At 32.6% G+C, this 25,594-nt stretch overlaps 2 protein-coding genes across 4 annotated transcripts in view; one reads left to right on the plus strand and one right to left on the minus strand.

Annotated features, from left to right (window-relative positions):
• Positions 1 to 665: 665 nt before the first annotated feature.
• LOC125066244 (excitatory amino acid transporter) lies at positions 666 to 20,846 on the plus strand. 3 transcript variants are annotated; one of them, XM_047674247.1, is made up of 10 exons: positions 666 to 799; positions 15,492 to 15,647; positions 15,848 to 16,184; positions 16,371 to 16,508; positions 16,578 to 16,786; positions 17,257 to 17,428; positions 17,600 to 17,794; positions 17,937 to 18,071; positions 19,176 to 19,281; positions 19,739 to 20,846. In XM_047674247.1, the coding sequence occupies exons 2-10, from the start codon at positions 15,509 to 15,511 to the stop codon at positions 19,874 to 19,876; spliced, it is 1,569 nt and encodes a 522-aa protein (XP_047530203.1). In that variant the 5' UTR covers positions 666 to 799; positions 15,492 to 15,508; the 3' UTR covers positions 19,877 to 20,846. The 3 variants fall into 3 exon arrangements, with proteins under 3 accessions (XP_047530203.1, XP_047530202.1, XP_047530201.1); XM_047674246.1 differs by lacking the exon at positions 666 to 799 and adding an exon at positions 11,737 to 12,106; XM_047674245.1 differs by lacking the exon at positions 666 to 799 and having other exon boundaries at positions 14,824 to 15,647.
• Positions 20,847 to 21,088: 242 nt separating this feature from the next.
• LOC125066612 (protein dachsous) overlaps positions 21,089 to 25,594 on the minus strand; it is a 264,894-nt gene continuing 260,388 nt past the window's right edge. Inside the window, exons 13-15 of the mRNA XM_047674744.1 lie at positions 25,020 to 25,310; positions 24,472 to 24,763; positions 21,089 to 24,206 (exon numbers count right to left, since the gene is read on the minus strand). Coding sequence (XP_047530700.1) covers positions 21,578 to 24,206; positions 24,472 to 24,763; positions 25,020 to 25,310 — 3,212 coding nt within the window. The 3' untranslated portion in view covers positions 21,089 to 21,577. The remainder of the gene's footprint in view (positions 24,207 to 24,471; positions 24,764 to 25,019; positions 25,311 to 25,594) is intronic.

Raw genomic sequence — 25,594 nt, forward strand, 5'->3', positions numbered from 1 at the left:
CTGCTTTATATTTAAGTTTAAAATTTTTGATAATTAACATATAGGTAGTTTATTCTCTTTAAACAGCCTGCCAACCAGCTAGCTTAGCGACTGATGTTCGTTTACTATATTAAAGGAACGACTCGTTAAGACTATCCATAAAACAAAAGTTTCTTAAAATGTTTAAATAGTAAGTAAAGTATCTTTAGTTTTGATGATTGAAGCATTTACATTTTGAAGTGAAACTTCTTTGGCAATGATTGGAATTGGGTATCCTAGACACATTTCGTCACATGAGAGGGAAGAAATATAGTATTTACGTAGAGAAAGAGAGAGAGTAAGAGAGCGTGCTGTACACACAATTTAATTTTTTCTTCAACAACAAATGCTCTATTTTCATTGACTGTTAAGATATTAAAAAAAAAAAACACAATGTACAAAATTTATCTACGACCAAAAATTTTATAAAAAAAGTTTTTTTTTTAATTGGTCCAAATATTATGATCTGTTTAAAATTTATATAAAAAAAGAATTCTAAATTCAAAAAATATATAATTTAATTTTAAAAATTTGCAGAATATACCACTAACCTTTTGAAGACTCGGTTCGTATGACTCTCTTCGTTGATACCAGTTTCACGGCCAAGCTTAAGAAACTGACAACGATATATTTATCACGCTTGTATTTGTTAATTATCGTTAAATTATTAAAATTATTTTGAATAATAATCTGTAGTGTTTATGTAGATTCGAACTAAGATTTTGAATTTAAATTGGTGCCTGTTGAAATGATAAAGCAACGTATTATGCGCTAGAAACATGTAAGTATAATTGTATTTGGTATTTTCTCGCGTTTTAGAGATTGGTATTCAGATTTTAAAATTAGAGCAATTTAAAAAAAAAAAACAGTTTTTCTTTTTATTATTTGCCTTAAATCTGACTCAAAGTTTGCATAAGTACCTAAAAGTATTTAATTAAAATGAAATTAAAAAAAATTAAGCCTAGCAGATTAAGTTACTCAATTAAATAGGTACTGGTTTATTTAAACAAGTAAATCATATAAATTGTGTATTATGAAGTACAAGTTCATACTTAGAGTCAGTAACTCTTTTGTGGGGCAATGTATACGCTTCTACAACAGGATCCCAAATAGCGTTCAAAATGCTTCTGTTGCCCAATTTAAAAAAAATGTTGAGGAACTCTTGTGTGCAAAAATACAATTAGTGAGTTTATGTTTGATAGCACACTTTGGGAATGAAACGATCGCTTCCTGGCTGTTTCTATTCATATACAATTAATTATGTATGTAATTTATTTGACAAAAAAAAAGACCCGCTTAGTTTCTTTCGCCGGTTCTTCTCAGGTCAGGGTGTTCCTTTTTCCGAACCGGTGGTAATGTTTAATTTGACAATAAATAAATAAGTGTAATGCTTTTAAGTTGAATAAAGGAATTTGAGTTTGAGTTAAATTTTTAAAGACAAAAAAAATATCTATGTAACAGACGTGACATATTCTGCCAATGTCACGTAAATTGTAGAAAACATATAAAACCTATTCCAACCGCATGAGGAGTGAAGACAAATGAACTATTCACTAAAACTAAATAAATAGGATATTCATTGCGTAGGTATTCGCAAAAGCATTGCGATTTGAACGACGACGAAGTTTTTGTCTGAATTTTGGAAGTAAAATTTAAGCGGATAATATGTACGTAGTTAAGTGCAATAGTGCAAAATATAGCAAAGTTATTAGCAAAACGCATCGTATATGAAAATCTAATACTTGCTGATCTATTTTATCTATAATTCTTTTTCGATTAGAATAGGTTATTGATGACTAACTTTGGAAAGGAAAAACGACAATTTAATTAAATAATCCAGTTTAATGGAAAGAAGAAATGAAACACCATAAGATATCTCACACACGTACACACACCATGATATATATCATATTATTAAATTAATTATTTCATTATTACTACATAGCTTAAAACAAAGTCGCTTCCCGTTGTCTGTCTGTCCCTATGTATGCTTAGATTTTTAAAACGACGCATGATCTGATCATATTCTGTTTACTTACGTTTACGTTACTCGTTTTTATTGCACTTACATTGCAAACGCCAGCTTCAGCTCTTCGAGATAGATCAAAATAATTGTGCACCTCAACTAGGTATATAAAAAAGTCCGCGATGGCATGTCTCTCTATCTCTTAGGGTTAACCCACAAATAAATAATGGCTTATTTACGAAGCATTTTAAGTAATACAGCATTAATCCTTATATACATTGTGCATTTAATATAAATCAATAGGGCCCTTTACGGCATGTTATTTAAATTAATATTTTCTAAAATATAACAGATTTAAATGCAGGGACATAGCGGATTGTATTGTCTAATGACAAAAAAACTGAACGTTGTATATTAAGACATCCTGTAGTATGTTTAGTACCAGCATTGCACGCAGTCGCTAGTAATAAATTAAATATCTTAGATTAAATTACATAACTATTATTATTGACATTCAATTAAGTAAGTTAATTTGTAAAACGAAGATTCAGATAATGTTAGTGGAAATTTTGTATTTACGTGTAATAATGAAGGAATAAATGTGTTAAGAACACACAAAAACTTCAAGAAAACAAAGAAACTTCAAGTTTATTAACAAAATAATTAGGTTCAATTGAATTTCACTCCTACATCAAAAAATTGATCAATATTTATTTATTGTTAGAACAACCTTAGAGTTCCTTTCAATAAGTCCAATCTGTACTGATGAAAAAGAAATACTTTGTGAGAGCCCATTTGGGTAAGTACCTTATCAGATTCTGTCGCCAAACAGTAGTACTCAGTATTGTTGTGTGCCGATTTGAAGGGTGAGAGAGCCAGTGTAACTACAGGTTGGTGCCGCATCGGCTATGTAAAGAATTATTTCTTACAGAGCCATTGTCTTTGGTCGTGACCACTTATCATTAGGTGATCCTACATATATCATAAAAAATTTAGAAGAGCTACAATTTAGTAACCACTCGCATTGAAGCCACGTCTTTGCTTCCACGAGTCTTCTAAACAAGTATGATATGTAACCGGAATTAACCTGTTAAAACCGGATATAATGGACGTTTATAAGTATTTGTGGCGTTAAAATTTGCTTGCATTTAAAATACCAATAAGGTTTTAAACAATACCAGTGTATGTATTAACTTTTACTACCTGCTCGTGCTCGTACGGGCATGTTCTGATAATCACATTACAATTTAAGTTAGTGTAACCGGAATTAACTGGATATAACCGGAATAGATGTTTATTAATATTTGTGGCGCCATAACGTATATTTAAAATGTCGATAAGCTTTGAAACAATAGCGATGTACGTACTTAGTTTGCTATCTCCTGCGGTCTGGTTATTTACTTTTAATGCTATTATTGGAACTTCATTATATAAGACTCATGGTTACGTAACATAGTATGGTAGTCCCCAAGTATTTTACTTATATCTTATTCTAAAATAAGCAATTCGTATAATCTAATAAAATGCCAAGTTCGGGTCAGCCCCATAAAAAGGTATCGGGTTTTTCTGTCAAGGAACTTTTTATAACAAATATAAAGTTGGAAAGTAAAGGAAAAGATTACATCTGTCTCCTGCGGCGGTAGGGACCACTTAAGTTGGTCCGTTTGCCCGTCCGTTTATCTATATTATAAAATTAGAAAAAAAGAGCCTGGTATCAAGTAGAAAGTAGAATTTTAAAGCAACACTAGGTGAACGTAACTTGAATAGTTCTGGATATCCGACTACTCTAATACATACAGCTGAGGCGTTTTGTGAGTAAACAATTTTAATATAATCCATAAAAAAAAATTGCAACTAACCATCTGCGGTATTATAAAATAATATTAATGTTCTAATTTTTTGTTCTACATACTAAATTTACATAAGAATTACATAAGGAATATATATTACATAAAGAATATATTCCAAAATTAAGTCTTTCCAAATTATGCTTTTTTGTCCCATTTGCTGTTTAAAAACTTGGACCTTGAAGTAGTAGCGTATGAGGTGTTATAGCTTTATTAAAACTATAACACCTCATCTTATTGCCTCCACTGGTGACAGGAGGGCTAGTTCAATTTCTGCCCAGAGGATGGGAACTGCGATTCAACGGGGAAATTCTGCTAGGATTTTTGACTTTGATTTTTGATTCACACTAACAATCAAAAAAAATTAAACAAAAACAACAGGGTTCAAAGAAAATATTGAACTTTAACGTACCTAACGGAGACCTATCGATTAATGTCATTATTGTTTCACAATTCCTTAAAAGAAGTGCTAAATTTGCACAAATATCAGTCTATTAGCGCTTTGTGTTAAGACCGATCCGTATACCAGCACAGCATAGTATAAACGGCAAGACTCCGTCTCTTACCTCGTCATGAACTTCATGACTTCATGACAGATAATTTACAGATTTTAAATAGACGTATAATAGAGGATTACTATTAAATTATCAGTAATAAAAATCAATTAATAGAAATGAATCATTACTCAACAAGAGCGGGAAGGAGATGTATTTAGGTCAGCCGCTAGGTAGTCCATTGACCATGAAGTTATGACATATCTCAAATGCTATTTGTTAAATGTCTAATATCCGGTGCGTAGTGTATATTTTTAACCATCTCACTTGCCCTCGGGAGGCCAGAGAGTGATGTTTCCTTGTCACCTGTTGAAGAATACTTTTCATCGTTGAAATACGTTGGATTAGTTATTTTTAAAGTTTCCATTTTCATTACCGATATATTATCAGTAAGTATATTTTTTATTTTCTAGTTTTCGTATAGTTGCCGAAATTCGACCATGATAAATAAATTGAAAATTTGAACAAAACGTTCTGAATTTGTAAACATGTTTCTTTTATTGATACATAAAAGCACATCAATAATTACCAAATAAAAAAGGAAATCTTTTGACAAAAAGAAGAAAATAATTACTGAACGGTTTTGCCTTTTGACGATTCATATAAATATATATAAAATAAATCTGTCGTGTGCGATTCTAAGTCATTGATATGATTCGTAGAGTTTTTGTTGACTTTCCAATCTCGTTGTTTTTATATCACATAGGTAGGCGGACTTGCAAATGGACCTTCAAGTGGTAAGTGGTCAGAACTGCCCATAGACACCAGTACTGTAAATAAATATAAATAAATAAATATTGAACAACATCACATACATTACTCTGATCCCAATGTAAGTAGCTAAAGCACTTGTGTTATGGAAAATCAGAAGTAACGACGGTACCACAAACACCCAGACCCAAGACAACATAGAAAACTAATCAACTTTTTCTACATCGACTCGGCCGGAAATCGAACCCGGTACCTCGTAGTGGCGTACCCATGAAAACCGGTGTACACACTCGATCACGGAGATCGTCTGTAAGAAATATTAAGTGTCTCATATTGCCAAACCGCCACCAACTTTGGTAACCGAGGTATATTCACGTACCAGTCATTTAAACTGGCTTATTCTTCAAGCTCTAGCAACACCCAGCACTCACTTGACAATTACTCAAACATAATTTATTATAATAAATAAACACACACACTCACACGTGAAACAAGCACAGTATAGCACCAAGTAAATAATATAATAGGCTTATCATAACAGTAATTGCTCGATATTACTATATAACTGTTATTCAAACTCCAATTTCATAATTGACGTCTCATTACCAAATTCAATTAGCTTTACATGGTATTATAATGAATGATCAATCATAATTTGTCAGTCTATTACTGGTGTTAAAATATTAAAGGTGAAGAGATTATTTGTTTGGTTGAACGCGCTTATCCCACGAACAACTGGTCTGATTCGAAAAAATATCTTTTAATGTAGATAGCCCTTATATTGAAGGCTATAAGGCTATAAACCAACAGTAATAGAACAAAAACAGAAGCAAAACCATTACAGAATCTGTATTATATCCGAGACGGGACCAGCAGCTAGTATTAAATAAATTTATGATACCTACTTACTTTTTTTTTTAAGCAAACAACCTGTCCCTGATTCACACGGGTAAGTTAAGCCTACATAAAACGTTTATTTACTAAATCTTTTGGTTTACGCGACTTACGCTTACAAACTGAAGAGCTCCCAGTCGCGATTATTTCCGAAATTTTCAACAATTATTGTAATACGTCATAATTCAGCCAATTCACTCAAAACCATAATAAATTATACACTTAAACCTGCCTTATGAATTACTCCGCCAAAAGGTGAAAACTGAATAACAACACGTTCAGTAGTTTTTGATTTAATCGCGTTTAGGCAAACGCGGTGGAGGGATTTTGTTGTCTAATATTTAGTGATATCTATACATATAATAAAATTGGAGTGTCTGTTTGTAATATTAAAATAACCGCGTTTTACTAAATGCATATGTATGTATACACGGTACATAACATTTTTTACAATTTTTGTCTGTCTTTCTGTCTGTCTGTTTGTTCTGGCTAATCTCTGGAATGGCTGGACCGATTTTGACGGGACTTTCACTGGCAGATTTTTTTACTTTTATTTTAGAATTATAGGTAAAATAATAATAAAGTCACGTTTTGTTATTAAATTCAAACGCGCACAAAGGGGCACACGGGCACAGCTAGTTTGAAAATATTATATACTTTTCAAACGCCATTTAAATTAGCCCTTTATTATCTAAAATCAACCACAAAATAGTTATTACATTTATCGTAATAAATGGCCTTTATGTATTTTTAGCTCGAGGGAAATTTATACTTTTAAATCACGAAACGGAATCTTGCAAATCAATCTCCCGCTATTTCCAGATTTTTTTGTAATTTAGAATTATGCGGATTCAATCACAGGTAAGCACTGAATTTTCATGTGCTTAATTTGTGTTTATAATTCATCTCGTGCTCGGCGGTGAAGGGAAACATCTTGAGGAGACTTGCATAATATAGCTTATAAAAAAAAAACCAATCCTAGCGATCGTGGAGATACATAAAGGTAGGAGTAAGTAAGGAGGTACAATAATGAAGTGGTTACGTATTAACGTCTTCCACAGCAACAAAAAAAAATACAGACGAATTGAATAATCCTTATTGAAGTCGTTTAAAATATATCTGTAAATGCTCCAATATAGGTTAGGTTCTTTTTTTAAAAGAAAATATAAAACCTAACCTAACCTAACCGATAACGCATTCGCGATAATTTCTTTGCTGTGGTGACTTTAATACGTATGTACCAATAATAATGTAATGTATGTAAGTAGGCTTGTATTTTTTAATTTAATTTTATTCAAGGCAGTTCGAAATATTCAATACGTACTACTGTTTAAAATCCATTCGAATTACCGTTTAAGATTCGCTGTTGAATCTGATCTTGTCTTCACGACTCGGTTAACATAGACCCCTCGATTCTTTCGTAACTAAGTCAGTAATTTATTATGGCTTGGGGATGAATTATAGTAAATTAAAACAGCGTCGCAAGCCATATTCAGTAATTGATAATATTAAGAATGATTATACATAAGCTTTGAAGTAATTTGAATCTCATGTTAAGATAAAAACAGATCTGTCAAAGAGGTTTAAATGATTTTGTTTTTGCTATAAATTATAATAAACAATAGATAACTCCGTGGTCGAGTTTGTACACCGGTTTTCATGGGTACTCTACTCCGAGGTCCCGGGTTCGATTTTCGGCCGAGTCGATCTAGAAAAAGTTGATTATTTTTCTATGTTGTCTTGGGTCTGGGTGTTTGTAGTACCGTCGTTACTTCTGATTTTCCATAACACAAGTGCTTTAGCTACTTACATTGGGATCAGAGTAATGTATGTGATGTTGTCCAATATTTATTTATTAAATACATTAACAACATCTGAGAATATATAAATGACCAGAAATAGAATTATTATTAAAAAAATCCTGAGAATTAAAGCAATTAGAAAAATAATATTTTATGAAACCGTATAGTATCAGAAAGAGAGAGAAAGAGAAAAGAAAGAGAGGGAGATGTCGTCTAGAGAGGGCATAACGTTTTTTTCCTTACGTGACAATTTCTGCCAGTTCACTCTACTGTAAGCCGTGTCAAAGAACTTCGTTCCAAAACATAATTAAGCGTAGGTATAACTCGATAAAATATAATAATGTAGACGATAAAAGACGTCGACTCGTTGATTTTCATGAAGTACTTTTATGACCCTCGAGTCGACTCGAGTAAAGAATATTTTGATTGATTGGAGAAATTGTAATTTATCGTACGTTGTTATGATGCCTGTCTAATTAAATCGTTACAAAGAGTCGGTAACAACTGAGTTTCTTGTACATTTTTCATGCTACAATCTACATTGCGAATTTCTCGGATATTAGTAAAAAAATGTCATAAAGTTCAATTGTCATAAAGGTAACTGACGAATTTTAAGGTGATTGATCAATCAAACGTGATCGATCGATGATTTTTTAGATGTCGTAAATCTAATAATTATCATTTACTATCAAGACACCACCGCCCAAAGTCATTGACGTAACCATTTCTGTGAGTGTTCTACAAACCTTGGGAACTAAGATGTTATGTCCGTTGTGCCTGTACGAGTTACACCGGTTCACTGAGACATCAAACCGGAACATAATACTAAGTAATGCAGTTTGTACTTCAAACAAAAAACAAAGATACTCGTCTTATATTAATATACATTAATGTAAACTATTAAATAAATATTTTGTCTTTGAACCTTTGCACCCGTATGTCTCAAAGCCATTATAGTTATGTTTGTGCGCCTCTATGTGAAACCGCAAATTTTGGTTTCAGAATGCTAGGCCTTTATAGGGATTTGGACCTATTGTTTCGACGTAGCTATTTTATTTCAATAGCAGCCGTTTTTTTTCTTTTCCATACACAAAAATAAGCGAAATTAACAGACAGTACTGCAATCTAAAACTATCACCATTCAAATGATATTTAATGTTTAAAAAACATAAATGTTTTCAAGTAGGCTTTTATAAGTAACTTTGAATTATCATTTCGTGATTTTAATCCTCATCATTACGTCTTATCTTATACTATCTTAAAAGATGACAAGAACTTTAATGACATCTTCAGTTAAAACAAAATAATTAGGTATCTTATCATTTGAAGCGGCAACTTTTTTTAATTTTAATTTACATTTAACTTATTAAGAAAGGCACAGCAAACGTTTTGAAGGCAATTGGAATTCAAATACTTACTTAGATTCCTATTTAAAATTGTATCAATAAGTCCCGTAATAAAAACGATGAGGCTAGAAGTCATCGCAGATTCCAACCGCGTGAACGAATTTCTTTAATCGTGATGGTCCTTAGCTAGGCGTAAATCTGCTTGGCTATTTCAAATCTTTCACACTGGCATTTTTATAAAAAATAATGATTATATCACAATAAACCGACCGACGTCGCACAGATAGAATGAGAAGAAAAAATCTTAGTAAATTTTTGAATCTGGAACATATTCGTTTGCGGAAACTAATCAAAGTTCCATTATAGTCGGATAAACAAATGAGAAAACCTAAATTTGCATTGAGGAAGTTTTCTTTTCTCGTCTACTCGATGTATATAAGTTATGTTACAGATTATTAACTTTGTATATAAGTATATTCACTTTGTCTATATGTCTATCTGTCTCTCTGTCTGTCTGTTGTCTCTGACGGCCAAACTACTGAACCGAATTGAATGAATTTTAGTAAGAAGCAAGTTTGAACTTCATGGAGGGTTCTAGACTACGTTTTTATGTTATTGTAAAAAAACAGCATTGTAAATCTGTTTATTTGAAAAGAGCAACTATGCGAGTTTCTTGCCGTTTCTTCTCGCTGGAGTCTGCTTTCCGAAACGGTGGTAGTATTTTAATATCGACGATTCAAAAACGTTTCGTTGTAAAGTTTAATTGATTAAAATTGATTTGATTTGATTTATGCTTAACACCAGACGACTAGCCTTTAAAAGGCAAACATGTCGCATGTCGTTATCAAAAAGGTTTCTTTAGTACTAGGACTGATTGCGAAGTACTTGGTATAATTTGTAGATACAATTCGAAATTATTGCAGCTTTTTCGGATTTATTCTTGGACCCAATTTGTCGTGACGGCTAAGACCAACTTCAAATCGAAATCCTTTATTAAATATTGAAGAATTACTCTTATTGATAGTCAAATTAAAAACTACCAACGGTCTAGATAAGTAAATAGTCAGACCTGAGAACCGACGAAACGAACTCATCCGGTTTGTTTCATTTTTAACATAAATGTAAATTTCGAGCAAGATCCGTCACTTAAAATACATACCTTGTAGTGTCATCTTTAATTTTTATCATTAACAATCAAGTTTACCGAATAGTATTAGGATGGTGTACAGGACTAAAAAGTTTAACTTTGAAGTCCTGCAAAAATTCCATAGATGGCGCTGATTAGTAGAATATACTTCTATGGAAGGAGAAAGCGTATTAATAAATTGTAATGATTTATTTTTAGTTGATATCAAAAAATAAGACTTGAATATACCTACAACATATATTATAGCCCCATATTATTTTTGTCCAAGCGGTATTACATAATTAGCCAAGTCATTTTATTAGATTTTTTGTATGTTAATATTTTTTTATATTTTCTGGTATTTTATTATTTTTAAGCGGAGCAGAAAGTAGTAGTTACAAGTTTGATTTTATTACTAATATTAATCAAAATCAAAATAAGTATAAATAAATAATATAATAAATAATAATTAACAACACCTTTTAAACTTATTTAATTAAAATAGGAAGAAATAAATTTAATGCATAGCCATTGAAACCATGGCATTAAGTTTTTCTTAAATAATATCATGCCTAGCACAATCGAAAGCTTTTGGTAAGTCACTAAAACTTAGATAATATGTTGTGACGTCTCCCACGCGTCATAAACGTGCTTAATAAAAGATACACTCGCAACAGTAGTAGAACGACCCTTGATAATAATATCCAACACCGAATAAGTACGCAGCTTTTTTATGGAGACCCTTTTCCTAATGTTTCCTAAAATTATTGTACTAAATATTATCAAAAATGTTGTAACTAAAAAGTAGATAAAATGTCTTCTATATTTATAAGAGATATGCGGTTTTATATTTTGTATTGCTTACAAATCTGATTACCTACACAGGGGCCAATTCTAGTAACTTAAAACGGCTCCCGATTCTATTCCGGTCCAAGTTAGAGCGAAGCGCCACTGGACCGTTGCGTTTATGGAATAGAAAATCGGCAATGAATATGTCAGATTTCGCTTTGCGTTAGATGTCGTAGTTCGATTCGATTGCGATGTACTATCAATTTAGAATTGGGGCCCAACATTCTTTTTTGGGATACGCTATTTCAAAAGTATAACAAAACCCGTTAAGCTGTGGTATTAAAAAACTAACAGTTTTATAGATGTTAGCACAGTTGTAACTTAGGAATGAAAAGGTCGCCTTCAAGCCGTTTCAAATAATAATAAATGGTAAACGGAAGTCGGTATTAAAAAAAGTTCTATTATATGATGGTTCCATACTGAATAAAGCCATTTATTTCGAAAAATATTTACAAGAAATGGAGTGCGAAAAATAAATCGGCTGTTTTGATATATTAATGATTTTATTAAAATGTCGCCGCTGGTACGCACTGTTTGTCTTAAGCCTATTAAATACAATAACTGCCTGCCGATGGCCATAATAAATGTCAATGCATCTTATTAAAATAGCCTTGTACTTCATGCAGTCACGTGCATTTGGCAAATGCACACGTAGTCGCGTCGCCGCTCTTCCGTAGTAAAAAAAAATATATGAAAAAAAAAAAATTAAAATCGCAAGTGCTCCATTCGTGAAAAGAATTGTTAAATATATTTTAAACGATACACTTATAACATTGTGTTATATTTATATTGTTAGTTTTGAATTAATTTTAATATAAATTATTTTAAAAAATCGTAATAATATTTTTAAGCTGTGACAAAACGCGCGAAAATTTGCTAATTAATTACCGTACTTCATGTGTATGTGATAAAATTGAATGGTTTTTTAACTTATTTAATTGCGTTATTTTACATCTGTTGTCGAAAAAGCTTTCAAAATTAAACAAATACAGGGTAAGTGTAACAATATTATACGACATATTTAAAAAGGTACATCGAGTACATAGTCATAAGACATACTTACATAATTTTCATTGGATTAAAATGAAACGGACACTGATCGGATCGATTTCCACTTGGTGGTAGGGCTTTGAGCAAGCCCGTCTGTGTCGGTACCACCCACGCATCATATATTCTACCGTCAAACAGCAATGCTTGTTCTGTTCCGGCTTAGTGTGAGTGAGCTGGTGTAAATACAGTCATTCATCGCATTTGAGGAATTTTTAATATTACTCACAAACCAATGACAATGGAAAGTGGTGACCATTTACTATCAAGTGGGCGACATACAAAAAATGACATGCAAATATTCTATATATTATATAACATTTCTTTATGTAATATAAGTTCGCCAATATTAGTAAAATCATGACAATTAAAACTCTTATAATTTTTATTTCAACAGATAATATTTTTCTAATTATGATAAGTTGGCTTTAAAGCTCATCACTCTTTGCCGTGCATTAAAAAAAAAACATACTCTCCTAAGCACGATGGATGGATCGCCATATACTTTAGCTAACCTGTCCCCAACAGGGAACAGATTTGAAATCATCGACGTCGTAGACTATTTTTTTATTTGAATCCGAGGTGATATACAGATAACCTTCGTTGTGCACAAAATGTATTTCCGTTAATTAAATTTCGAAAAAGTTCCGAAAGAGTTATTTATAATAGATATACCATAAAATAATAAATCTCGAAATGTTCATAAACTAGCACCTATTATAACAGATTCACCAGACATACAGACAGTTTTCACTTTATTTTCATTTATAATAGAAAGGCAGACTGACAAATCACACACCACACACACATTATACACAGGACTGTAAGAAATTTTAACTGTATTACAATCGTCAAAACACAACCGACCTGTTTTATTATTTAGTATACATATATATTGCAAATATTCGAAGATACTGAAAATCCTCTAAATGTATGTAAGGAACTTTGATTTCGTGTTTAAAGTCCATGACAATGAGATCGAGGTCAATGCTCTTACAATTACATAACAATTATGTTCTTAATGTATGTACATGGTTCATTAAATCGTTTATCTTATTATATTTAAAGCTAAGAATGGAATCAGCTGTTGATATCAATAATGATCAAAGCAACTCGACCTCGAATTCAAAGAGCAGTCTCTTTATAAAACTTGTATTTGTTGAATTTTTAATATTGTTTAATAATTGTAATTATTGTATCCTTCCATAGAAATATATAGAACCTTTGTCGACTTACGTCACGGTAAACTAAGAGAGCTTTTATCAATACAGCTGAGGATTTTTGAGACGGTTTTTCGTTTATATGATAGTAGAAATAAATTTAAAAATTCAAGTTCCCAAGGATGATTGACGCCAGTTGGTCCGTTAAAGTTGTCTAATAGCTTTTCTGGTAGTGTTATAATACCAACGAATGATGAATGATGTTTTTATGACTAGATAAAGTGTTTTTTTATTAAGCACCGTTCTTAATAGAAAATCAATTAAATTTGAAACAAGTTCTGTATTTAAAATATTTAAGTGTTTAATTTTTTACTGTTTTAGTTTTATATTAACTGGACGAGTATATAAGTAGGAATGTAAGAATAGGAAATCAGAGTATTTATTAGGAAAATCGAAGAGCACTGTATAATAAATAATCATCAAAGCGTCAAGAGAGCTATGTTTTACGGACCGCCTAGCGATGTAAAAACTCGCTGGTACGATCCTGAACTTTTGGGCTATTGTTGTCCCTAATCCTAGTACAAGCTTTAAGCTTAATTGAAGGAGTAAATAGGAATTATTAATTATAATCATAAATTTCTTGTAAAAAAAATGTCAAATTTATAGAAAACAAAGGAATTCTACGCAATCATGTATTATTCGTGTGAATGTTAATAGAAAATTACCAAAAAGAAACATTAATGACATTTATGATATTGCCTCATTTTCAACATTGAGACAAAATAGACTCATTGTATATACTTAAAAACTATCCTCTAAACTGCAATCACGGGAGAGTATTTCAGTAATTGTGTGTGTGAGTGGGTTGAAACACACTCACACAGACAAACACGGGCAAATATACGCACTCATACATAAACGCAATCGCGTGCTCAAATAAACGTACCTATGCTAGCGTATCGAAAATTCTACTTAAAAAAAAATATCTATATCCGTCGCAACAGTAGATTGAGACTTTGGGAGTTTATATGAATATAAAATGATTAAAACCTCTTTAGTATGAAAATATGATTAAAATAAAAACAGGTTTTTAATTTTAATTATAGTAATAATACAAAGATCTAGCCAATGATGCAAATCATAATCTATTATTAAATCGGAATGTTGGCATGTTCGTTTGTAGTGATTGAGATAAATTATCTAATACCCAATGTTACAAGGTTACTTATAATATTCACACGAGTAAGAACAGTTAATTCTGAAAGGCGGAAGCTTAAGAAAACTTTGAAACGGATCGTCTTATTAAAATATACTAATTTACTTCCTCATTTAGGACAATATTCGAACAACTATCTGCTTGTAAATTCGTATTTAAATTAATAATAATCTGTATACTATGTATTAACGTTGAAGCGGTTACATTTTGCGTGTTTGGTAAAATCGCGTGTTACCTATACGACTAAAATACTAGTCAACTGCGCATGTCACAATCAATCGAAGTAACATCTTGTCCTCAACATATGTTGTCTAACATAAGACGCTATAAATAAAACTATTCCGTAACAGAAAAAAACGTAATACCATTAATTTAATAAGGGACATGCAAATTCAATATAAACGAGTGAATGAAAGTAATCGATGTATGCGCGCGCATTGCAATACAAGGCTTCACTTTACTACGAGGCGACGCAATCTAGACCTATTTTGTCTACCTCTGTTCCATTACTGATCTGAATCTGGCGAATACGGGAACTTAAGTAATAAAATAGTAATGGAAATCAGGCTTACGAAAGGAAAGTGCGAATACAGACGTAAATATTTAAACATAGCGAGATACGGAAATATAATATAGGACAGTGAGTGCATGAGAAGGCATTGTACTCGAATAACAACACATGCATTTCTGTAAAATCGATTCGAACACAGCAAATGCGAAATGCGAACGAAATAACCGTAAGCTTCGCGGGACAAACGAATTCGACAAATTAAAAACGCGTCATGGATACATAAAGTTTAAAATCAACACTTAAAACACTGATCGCGTTTATTTTGTAAAAGAAAGCAAGCTTAAATACGTCGTATAAAATTGAAAAAGAAAACACAGAAGGTCCAGTCATCTGGACTACAGGGCTGAACTGTGCCTGTAATGGAGAAAGGTGAACGTTTTTCAGAGTATCTGTTCGTGAAGATGGGCCCAGGAGATAGGGGCCCGAAGACTACGGAAGACCGAACGGCTGCCGTTGATCATACCGGCGTGAAAAAATGGTTTATAGACAACACTCTTCTCGTGATCACTTTGGCTGGCGTGATGATTGGCATTTCAGTTGGTATGCATAGTTTTGAATTATTGTCCGATTAAATCAAATAGTCCTATAATTAAATTAATCCACGCATTTATTTTGGTAATATAACTAAACTAAATATATCAATATAAGAATTTAAAATTGGTATACCTGCATATAAATAATTGATACAAAAATATTAAAAATGAATAAAAAGAAAAACTGAATATTTTCAATTTTCGCAGGATTTGGTCTTCGTCCCTATCATCTAGGTCCAGATGCACTAATGATAATATCCTATCCAGGAGAATTGTTTATGAGGCTGTTGAAGCTTATGATTTTACCTCTGATAATAGCTAGCCTTATTGCTGGCTCAGCAAGTCTCAATGCTCGAATGAGTGGAAAGATCGCGGTGAGGACTCTGCTGTACTTTATACTCACTTCCATGTTCAATGCATTCCTTGGAATTTTGCTGGCGATGCTGATCCATCCCGGACAGCCTGATTTAAGAGAAGATTCTATTGCTGCTTTTGAAAATAAAAGGGATCATAGTATTCTAGACAGTCTTTTAGATATTGGAAGGTATGTTTTTGCTATTTTAGTACCAACATTAAACTAGCAAAATTTATATTTAACATAAAAAGTAATCATTATTATAAAATCATTGATGAGAGATTAATTATTTATGTTAGGTGAATTCAATATAAATTACTGCAATCAAACACATATATTTTTCTCTTATTGATATCAGACTTTTTCTAACTTCAGAAACATATTTCCGGATAACATTGTTCAAGCTGCATTCCAGCAAGCGCATACCGTGTATACCGAACCTAAAACAATCTTTCCCAAAAGTGCGAATGACAGTGGCAACTACCGAATATTAGTTAGAGACATCAGATACAGGTAATTTAAGTCTACTCGATACGAAAACATTGGATTATTATGAAATTTATTGGATTTTATAATTTTCAGAGCAGGAACTAATACTTTGGGGCTGGTGTTCTTTTGCCTCGTCTTTGGAAGTTTACTGGGTACTTTGGGACCTAAGGGTAAAGTTGTGATTGATTTCTTCCAAGCCATCTTTGAAGTGATTATGAAGATGGTCACAGGAGTGATGTGGTTTACTCCTATCGGAGTTAGCAGTGTTATTGCTGGGAAAATACTGGGAGTTAACAATGTTGGTGCGTTTATAAAAACTTTGGTCAATATATTTTTTGTATCATAAATTAAACATATCTCAGTAGTAAAGTTAAGTGTAAGTGTTAATTTATTGTATTTTTGACTTTTAATATTTAACAATAACAACGTTCAAATGATTGAATTTTTGAGCAATCGCTAAAGATTTGTGATTTTAACTATCCTGTGGAATTACGTTATAGTGTAAATTTTAGACTTGCCTTATTTTATTAAAGCGGTTTTTGTTTTTTTGATAGTTTCAATTTATTAGAAGTTCAAATATCTTAGATACTTTTAGGTCTAATACTACAATCTTCGTGTTCAATACATTCTGTAACTAAATATTTAATGAAGTACCCTATATCTAATGAAGCAAACACCTTCGTGTTGGTCCCAGTTGATCACAATAGTACAAGAGTTTATATTTTGTTTCTTTTACTTTTAATTGCGTAATAATTTTACTATTTTCTTTCAGCACAAGTAATGTCTCAGCTAGCATGGTTCATTGCTACAGTTACAGTTGGAGTATTTCTCTACCAATTAATAGTGATGCAATTGATATACTTCCTATTCCTAAGACGAAACCCATACAAGTTCTACTGGGGATTATCACAGGCCATGTTGACTGCATCCGCTACGGCTTCGACGTAAGTTAATAGCGTTAAATGGAATTTTTGTCGAGTCTTTAAAATTCTCACAAGTATCTTAAATATTGAAAAACTAGATAATTTATTTTAACACTGTCTGTGGTTTAATCAACTACCTCTGAGGGTTAAATAAATCATATTACTTTATACCATTGATTATATCTGTTTCAGAGCTGCAGCTCTCCCTGTGACCTTCCGCGCCATGGAGGGTCCCCTACGTATCGACCCCCGCATCACTCGCTTCGTGCTGCCCATCGGCTGCAACATCAACATGGATGGCACAGCTTTGTTCCTGTCCGTCGCGAGCGTCTTTGTCTGTCAGATGAACAGCATGCGGCTCGGTTTTGCGCAGTTAACTGCTATATTGTTAGTTGGTGCATATTTAATTATCTTTATAAATTTTATGAGTCATTCGGAACTTAGTATTTGAAACTTTGTCACAGTATAATTTTCAAGCATCTGTTATAATTTTTACTGAAATTAATAGCATCCTTTTTATCATTTCCAGTTTGACGTCAACAGCAGCATCAGTGTCATCAGCATCGGTTCCATCAGCAGCGATGGTTTTACTGTTAGTAGTCCTCGCAGCTGTTGACGCTCCCACACATGACGTATCGCTATTATTTGCAGTGGATTGGCTTGTGTAAGTAATAATAATTAATACTACTTAAATACATAGTGTGTTTTGTTTTGTCACTGTGGTATGTAGTTGAATTTATAAATTTGATGTTTTTTTTTTAATAATAATTTCAACGGTAACCCGTTATTAATTAATTTCACATTGTTTTATTGGACATAAACAAACATTTATATAAAAACATTCTGTTTGGAAATGAATGTTATAATCGATCCAAGTTTCCGACAAACAGTTCAGTTGGCAGAGCATTATATTCCAAAATTAGATATGAAAATGTAATTGTCAAGGTCTTATTGTCTTTTTAAATTTATGTTCGTGCATATTTTATTATAACACGTTGATTATTTATAACTAACAGAGTGCACTAAATATACACGAAATATTGAATGCTTTAGATAATATAATAAATGCTTTTATTATTTTTTACAACACACGTTCATATAAAATTTATAATAGCAAATACAGTTATATTTACATTGCTCTTTTAATTCGTAAGGCGCTTTTCATAACACTATCTTCATTATTTGTTTCTTGTTTTTTGTAACTTTATTCATAACTTTTTTGTCAAAATATATCAGTACTTATAACACAATCTAATATTACCTATGTTTTTGTTAAAATCAAAAATTTAGATGTTTAAATTACCTATCAAACTATAACTTAAAATTATAGTTTTTAGTTAAATTGATTTTGCTGTTTATGGAATGTATTTTATAATTTTTGTTAAAAACTATTTGGAGCAACCGAAACAAAATAAAGGTATCTGATACCACAGTCATATGACCTTCTGCCTTGCAATCCCATATAGGAGTGGACTTGCTGGTCTTATGTTACTGAGTCATAAATGTTGTGGGCTTGCATCAAATATTTTAAATATTTATACCAAAGTTACTCCTTACTACATCAGCTATCGCCCAGTGAAAGTCCCGTCAATATCGGTCCAGCAGTTTCAGAGATTAGCCGGAACAAACAGACAGACAGACAAAAATTTTAGAAAATTGACATTTTGGTATATGTACCGTGTATACTTACATATTTATTATTTAATTGTTCATATTTAAAAGTGATTATGTTTCAAACAATTTTAAAAATAATTCTTGAAAATTTCAGCGATCGTATACGAACAACTAACAATATGTTGGGCGACTGCTACGCGGCGGCGGTCGTGGAACACATGTCCAAGAATGAGCTGATGGCATGTGACGCTGCTTCAATGGTGCGATGACAAACATTTCCTATTAAAAAATATCACACATATACATACCCCTGCAGTCAAACCCAGTTAAGCTTGCGATTTCACACTCGACCAAGCAACACAGAATTTTAAAGTGGTTATTTGTGTTTATAATTATTATCGTGTTCGTGTATCGATATATCGAAAAAACCTGCATATTGTGTCGAATAAGTTTGTTACTTGTGTATTCACCAAACTGCATTATTGCCCGGTGAAAGCATCTCAAGGAGAGAAAGTCCCGATAGGAATAGTCTGTCAGTGTAACAATGCTGTGTTACACTGACAGACCTTTTCTCTTCTTCAAAAACCTGTCTTGATGATCGGATTTGCAATATTGTCTACACAATTCAATGATTTTTTTCAATATTTAGAACATCACTTGTGATTCATCTTTGCCCTTACTGATTTATTTATCCAAACCACTTTTTTTTTATTTCAGGAGCCGTCACTTCCCAATGGCTTGCCGACATCAAACACAGAAGTGGAAATAGGTATTATAACGCCTGGCAAGAAGTCAATAGCCTCTGATGACGTCATTGTTGATATGCATTTACATAACAACACTAATAGAATATAATCTCGCAACTGTATTGTAAAACTTTTCATTGATTCAAACTTTACACCGATCAAATGAATTTTATGTAAAATGTAAACAAATAACGTTAAAATTATTAACAACAAAACTTTTATAGAATAAAAGTATCTTAAACATTTTAATTATAACATTTATTGGAAAGCAATACAATTTTAAGGGAGCACTCAATTTTGTACTCCGTTATTATATTTGTAGAAAGTCTTTTGTTTACACTCTGTATAAATTCACTCGAAAGTGAGTATATTTAGACTGTGCCATAATCAATATCAATATACCTTATTAGATTTAGATGAAACTTTATTGGGATCGGTTGGTACCAATTTTTCTATAGCAATAGCTGTATTTGATAAAAGTAGAGTTGGATCATTAATTGACGATATTATTTTCATTAATTCCATTTCTATTAAATTATTGAAGGTTCCTTTTTATTTTACTATTTCAATGGCTGTTATCCTTTCATTTCTTTAAATGAACTTCGTTCATTGCCTATTTTTGATGTATAGCATTTGTAGATTAAGTCTATGTTTATATTTAAAGTAAATAGATTTTATTTTAGATAGTTTTACATTTGTATCGGCATCGTAGTTAACTTAAACTTACTCCATTGATACATTTATTAGTTTATCATTAATATCATCAAAATTGCGACCGTTCACTTGTCGTGTTCGTGAAAATTTCAATTTTCATTCAAAATTTAATATTTTACAATTGGTGCTAAATTTTTGGGCTCATTTGCTGTCATATTAATCCCCGTTTAATATTAATTGTATTAACGTAACTCATTTATAAGTAGAATTAGATCCAACTGTGATATGTGGTTCATTATTATATATACGTTTTAACTGTCTCTTCATATCGGGACGTTAGTATTAAATATAGTTGTAATCTCTATAAGTATATCATATGGGAGCTCTGATTATTATCATAGAAATAAAACTGATAATCAATTTTACAATTTTGTTTATTTTTCTATAAACATCTTGGACAGTCGTTTGGAACTTAATAATATATTTATATACAAATAATATCACTTATTCTGAAATAATTTGACGTGATAAGGGAAATACAATATACATAATATAAAAAAATGTATATCAAATTATTTCAAATCAAGCACCTAAAGGCGTTTTCGATACTTAGACGAAAATCACAGTATAAAATATTTCTAAATATATCAGTTACAATCATGGAGGCACAGATTATTGTCTTAAAGATAAAAGTTCAAATTATTGCATCGAAGATTTTATTTTCAATTATAAAAATACAATATTACAAATACAAAATAAAGCTTACAATAAATTGCTGTATCTAAGAGTAACCTTATAGCTTACAGTAAAGCTGATTCGTTTGTGTTATACGTTACAATAACATGGCAGTCTTCATTTCATTCTCTTTACAAGGCACTATAATATACAAACTAATATGTACAGTTAAAGTTATACCCGAATGAAGACATTATTTACATCTACCGTAAAATCGGTAATAAGCGCTTATAATCACTTTGAGCATATCCAGGGAAGTAAAATACAATTAACATGCACAAAATGATGCTAAATTACAAAAAAAAAAACTAACCCGATTACATCGGTAATCAATAAATACTATTAAAACAATACTTATAAGGCAAACAGTCAAGTCCTAAATTATGTACAAAATATTTATTAATACAAAAAATAGTCTAACTTACATCCTCATTGTTGAGTGAGGAGGTTTTCTACTGCCTGGCGCAGGCGGAAGACCTGGCCCCACAAGTGGTGACATAGATGGTGATCGAGTAGCTAATGGAGATAATGATGGCGAAAAGGACGGTGACATAGCAGCAGCGGCGGAAAATCCACCAGGAACATCATGACTAATAGGAGACCTTGGTAATAAGTGTTGTGGTTGCCTACATGATAATGATGGAGCAGGACAACTTCTTGGTGCAACTGTTGTGAGTAAAGGTGGAGGGACACTCTTTCCACCGGATATTGATGTTCCTTTACTCTTAGCACTTGATGCACCACTGTTACCACTTTGTAATGACACCGCATCATCTTTTAAACGTGCGATTTCAGAGAAAACGTGTGCTAAAGGTTGATATTGTGGTCCCCAATCTAGTAGATAATCCCAATTATAGCTTCCAGTCAACTCTTCTTCTGAATGAACAATAGAGCTTAGACTTCCCGTCATAGATGGCCCAGCAGTAGGTACAGCAGTATTATCACCTGGTGCACTTGGGAAAGCACCTAAAGCCATCGCTCTATCAACGGCAGCACTAGCTTCATCAGCACTACTAGCTCTTTCGCTGCCGGTAACTTCATTAAGCTTAGCATAAATTAAATTTGTTATATCGTTTTCGTGACCGCCATCTTCGTCAAATATATGCATTGAATCTATTGGTCCATGATGCAACATTGTGTCTTTATTACCAACATTTTCTGAACATCTTCGAGATGACGTTGATGCTCCTCCCCCAGTCCCAGTATCCACAATTCCTAATCGAGCTAAATATTCTTGAGTGTTATGAACAGAAACATCAGAGAGGTTATCATCGTCGACTCCACTAGCCTGTCTATGCAGGCCTTCTCGTTGCAACGGACCCTCGTTTATCATTCTAATTTCTTCATCTTCGCCATCTTCTCCGTCTTCTGCTGATCCACGGCCACTAGATCCAGATTGATCAGAACCAGACAATTCAGAAGTTGTTGCAGCTCCTGAATTAGAGCTCGCTGTATGGGCCCCGTATGGAGGTATCTCGTCATATTTTGGGGGAGCAAATTGATTGGCGGAATTTACGGGACCTGTATTTCGTATAGGGATTGTATCAAAAGCACTGGGATCTACATAACTATTTGACGCTCCAACTCCTTCAGAACTGAGTCCTGGCTTATTGACTTTCTTATGCCTTTTATTTTTCATATGTAAAAATAAGAATGCCGCTGCAAATATTATAATAATAAATATAAATGCAATTAATAATCCTAATGCCCAATCGGAAAGCCCACTGCTTTGTGCAATAGACGTGTCGTTGATCTGATTTGTGTGGTCGGAGACAACTGCTAAAGGATCAAGTAATATTTCAACTGCAGTTTTATTTGTAAGTGAGCCTTGCCTGCCTGAACTGGCTGTAACCACTAAGCTTATCGATTTATCAGAACCGAATAAGTTTTTAACTGATTCTACTTTCTTCTTCAAAATAATAACGCCTGTTGTTCTATTAATCTTAAAGTATGAATGTGAAGTTGATAGCTGATACACAATGCGCCCATCGATACCTTTGTCTCTGTCTGTTGCCGTCGCTTGTCCTATAATGTAGCCTGCTGGTAATGATCCAGATTTCGGGACTCCAAAATTATAGGTTTTCTGAGTGAACTGGGGATAAAACTCGTCTCGACTTTCTATGTCAATTCTCACTTTGACCGTGGAACTTTTACCGCCTAAATCGGAAGATTTTATGGAAAACTCATATTTATTCTTTTGTTCATAGTCGAATACTGAATTAGTATTCACAAGACCTGTTGTGGAATCTATTTGAAACATTTTCCAAGAGTCATCGTTTCTATTGTAATTTGTAGACAATGGTACTATAGAGTAATTTAGTTTTCCATATTTGCCTCTGTCAAGATCTGTAGCTCTAGCTGTGAATACCGATGTTCCGACGCGTTCATTCTCGCCTATTGTTTCGAAATATTCACTTACAGGGAATGTGGGTATATTATCATTTTCGTCGAGAATTTCGATATCTATGTACACAACGTTACAAAGGCATGGACTGCCTTGATCACATGCGACTATTATTAGTTTGTGTTTTGACTTTCCTGTGTCATAATCAAGTGATTTATTAACAGTCAAAATACCAGTTGTTGGATGCACATAAAATGATTTTTCATCGTCTCCAGAAGTAATATTAAAAATAATCGCGGAGTTTGGTGTACCATACAAATCAGCATCTGTCACTGTTAATTGCGTTAGTGTATGGCCAATTTTAACGTCTTCACTGATGGTGAGTTCAAAATCATTTACTGAAAACATCGGAGCGTTATCATTGGCATCCGTTACCGTAACAAATATCATAATTGATGTTTTGTTTTGATTGTATGACAGAACTTTGCCTTGTTCTACTGCAGCTAAGCCAAGTACGTATGAATCTTGCACCTCTCTGTCTAATCTATTGACAAGTATCAAAGCTCCTTCTGTCGTGACATCAAAAGCATCACCCTCATTTCCGGATATTATGTGAAAGTCAAGGTTGTATCTTTTGAGAACATCATTAATTCCACCAATTTGAAGAAGCGATGATCCCTTTTCTGTGTCTTCATTGACTGTGATTCTGTAATTAATAATGATTTTTTTTTTATTAATTGAAACTGTTTATATTTTCTTTGGTCCTATAAATTGTATTAAATAAATATAAGCTATTGTATATCGACACACACATACACATTAGCTTACAATATCGTTTATTTTTTGTATGATTTTAATTAATTTAAATTTTATTAAAGGGAACTTAAGAGTTCTTGCTATGAGTGTAACATTTGGCGAATTATAAAAATTTAGGTAATCGCTAATTTATTTTAACTAAAACAATGATGTACCTGTAAGTATCTTGTCCGATAAAAGGTTTTATTTCCGACGACGCGCCAGTGTTGATCCTTACTGATGCCACGGCACTTCTATTTGGTTTTCCGTGGTCCGTTGCAATCACAGCCAATTGCATATCACTCTGATGAGCGGGCAAAGCACTGTAGTTCACATATAAAACCCCGGTGTCAGCATCAATGTAGTATCCAGGACTGGGCTGTACAATGAAGTACGAAATCTTCCCGTTATCCTCGTTGTCAATATCTTTTGCGTTGACTGAACCGATTTCAATAGTGCCGCTGCCTTCTGAAATTAAATAAGTTAAAATAAAAACATTTGTTTTTAAATACTATTTTATTAAAAATAACACATCATTTTGGATAATTTTGTATTGAAGGCGGTCAATTCGTTGAAAATTCAGTCGTAATAAAGAAATGCAGATGTATAATACAGCTGTGTAATACAGCTATTTTTAATTATGATATTATGTTTATTGTAAAGTATTAAACATTATGCTATAACAAGTCCTTAATATATGAAAACACCTTATGAAAATACTTACCAGGCAAGACTCTATTATATGAAATGTCATCAAAAACAGGCGTGTTATCATTGATGTCCGTCACTTTAATTGTTAAAGTTGTCTTTGCAACGTGTTCACTATCAGATGCACTTATATTCACTTCATAAACTTTTTTGCTTTCATAATCAAGTGGCCTGTTCAAGACAATCTTCCCACTATATCTGTCTATTGAAAAAGTGTTATCTCCTTGAACAATCGCATATTTCAGAGCTGGATACGTGTCGACATCATTTGCAGTAACAGATGTAAGTACTGAGCCGACTTCCGCTCCTGTAAATGGATAAAATAAATAAAAAAAACTGCTATACATGCAGACGCTACTCTCGTTTGACTGCCACTTTAAGGATTCGCAAAATAAAATTCTCTAAAACAAAACTCGCCCACAGTACAATGATATAAAAACAAATAAAAAAAGAGAGCGGACCGTTGGTCGGGGAGGCACCAGTAAAACATGCACTCGAAAAAAATGCAATACCATCCAATAAATATTGATTCTAAAGGAGTCTCTTTTATTTAATCTCGGCGCTGGAATCGAAAAGTCGCAATGTAAGCCG

The sequence above is a fragment of the Vanessa atalanta genome, chromosome 9, assembly GCF_905147765.1.
Source record: "Vanessa atalanta chromosome 9, ilVanAtal1.2, whole genome shotgun sequence".
NCBI lineage: Eukaryota > Metazoa > Arthropoda > Insecta > Lepidoptera > Nymphalidae > Vanessa > Vanessa atalanta.

What these genes read in the sequence shown, in the direction of transcription:
- LOC125066244 (XM_047674245.1), top strand. Translation starts at nt 15,467, where the DNA reads ATGGAGAAAGGTGAACGTTTTTCAGAGTATCTGTTCGTGAAGATGGGC. An exon ending in GATGATTGGCATTTCAGTTG is followed by an intron (nt 15,648 to 15,847) that starts GTATGCATAGTT and finishes CAATTTTCGCAG; the next exon opens with GATTTGGTCTTCGTCCCTAT. An exon ending in AGTCTTTTAGATATTGGAAG is followed by an intron (nt 16,185 to 16,370) that starts GTATGTTTTTGC and finishes TTCTAACTTCAG; the next exon opens with AAACATATTTCCGGATAACA.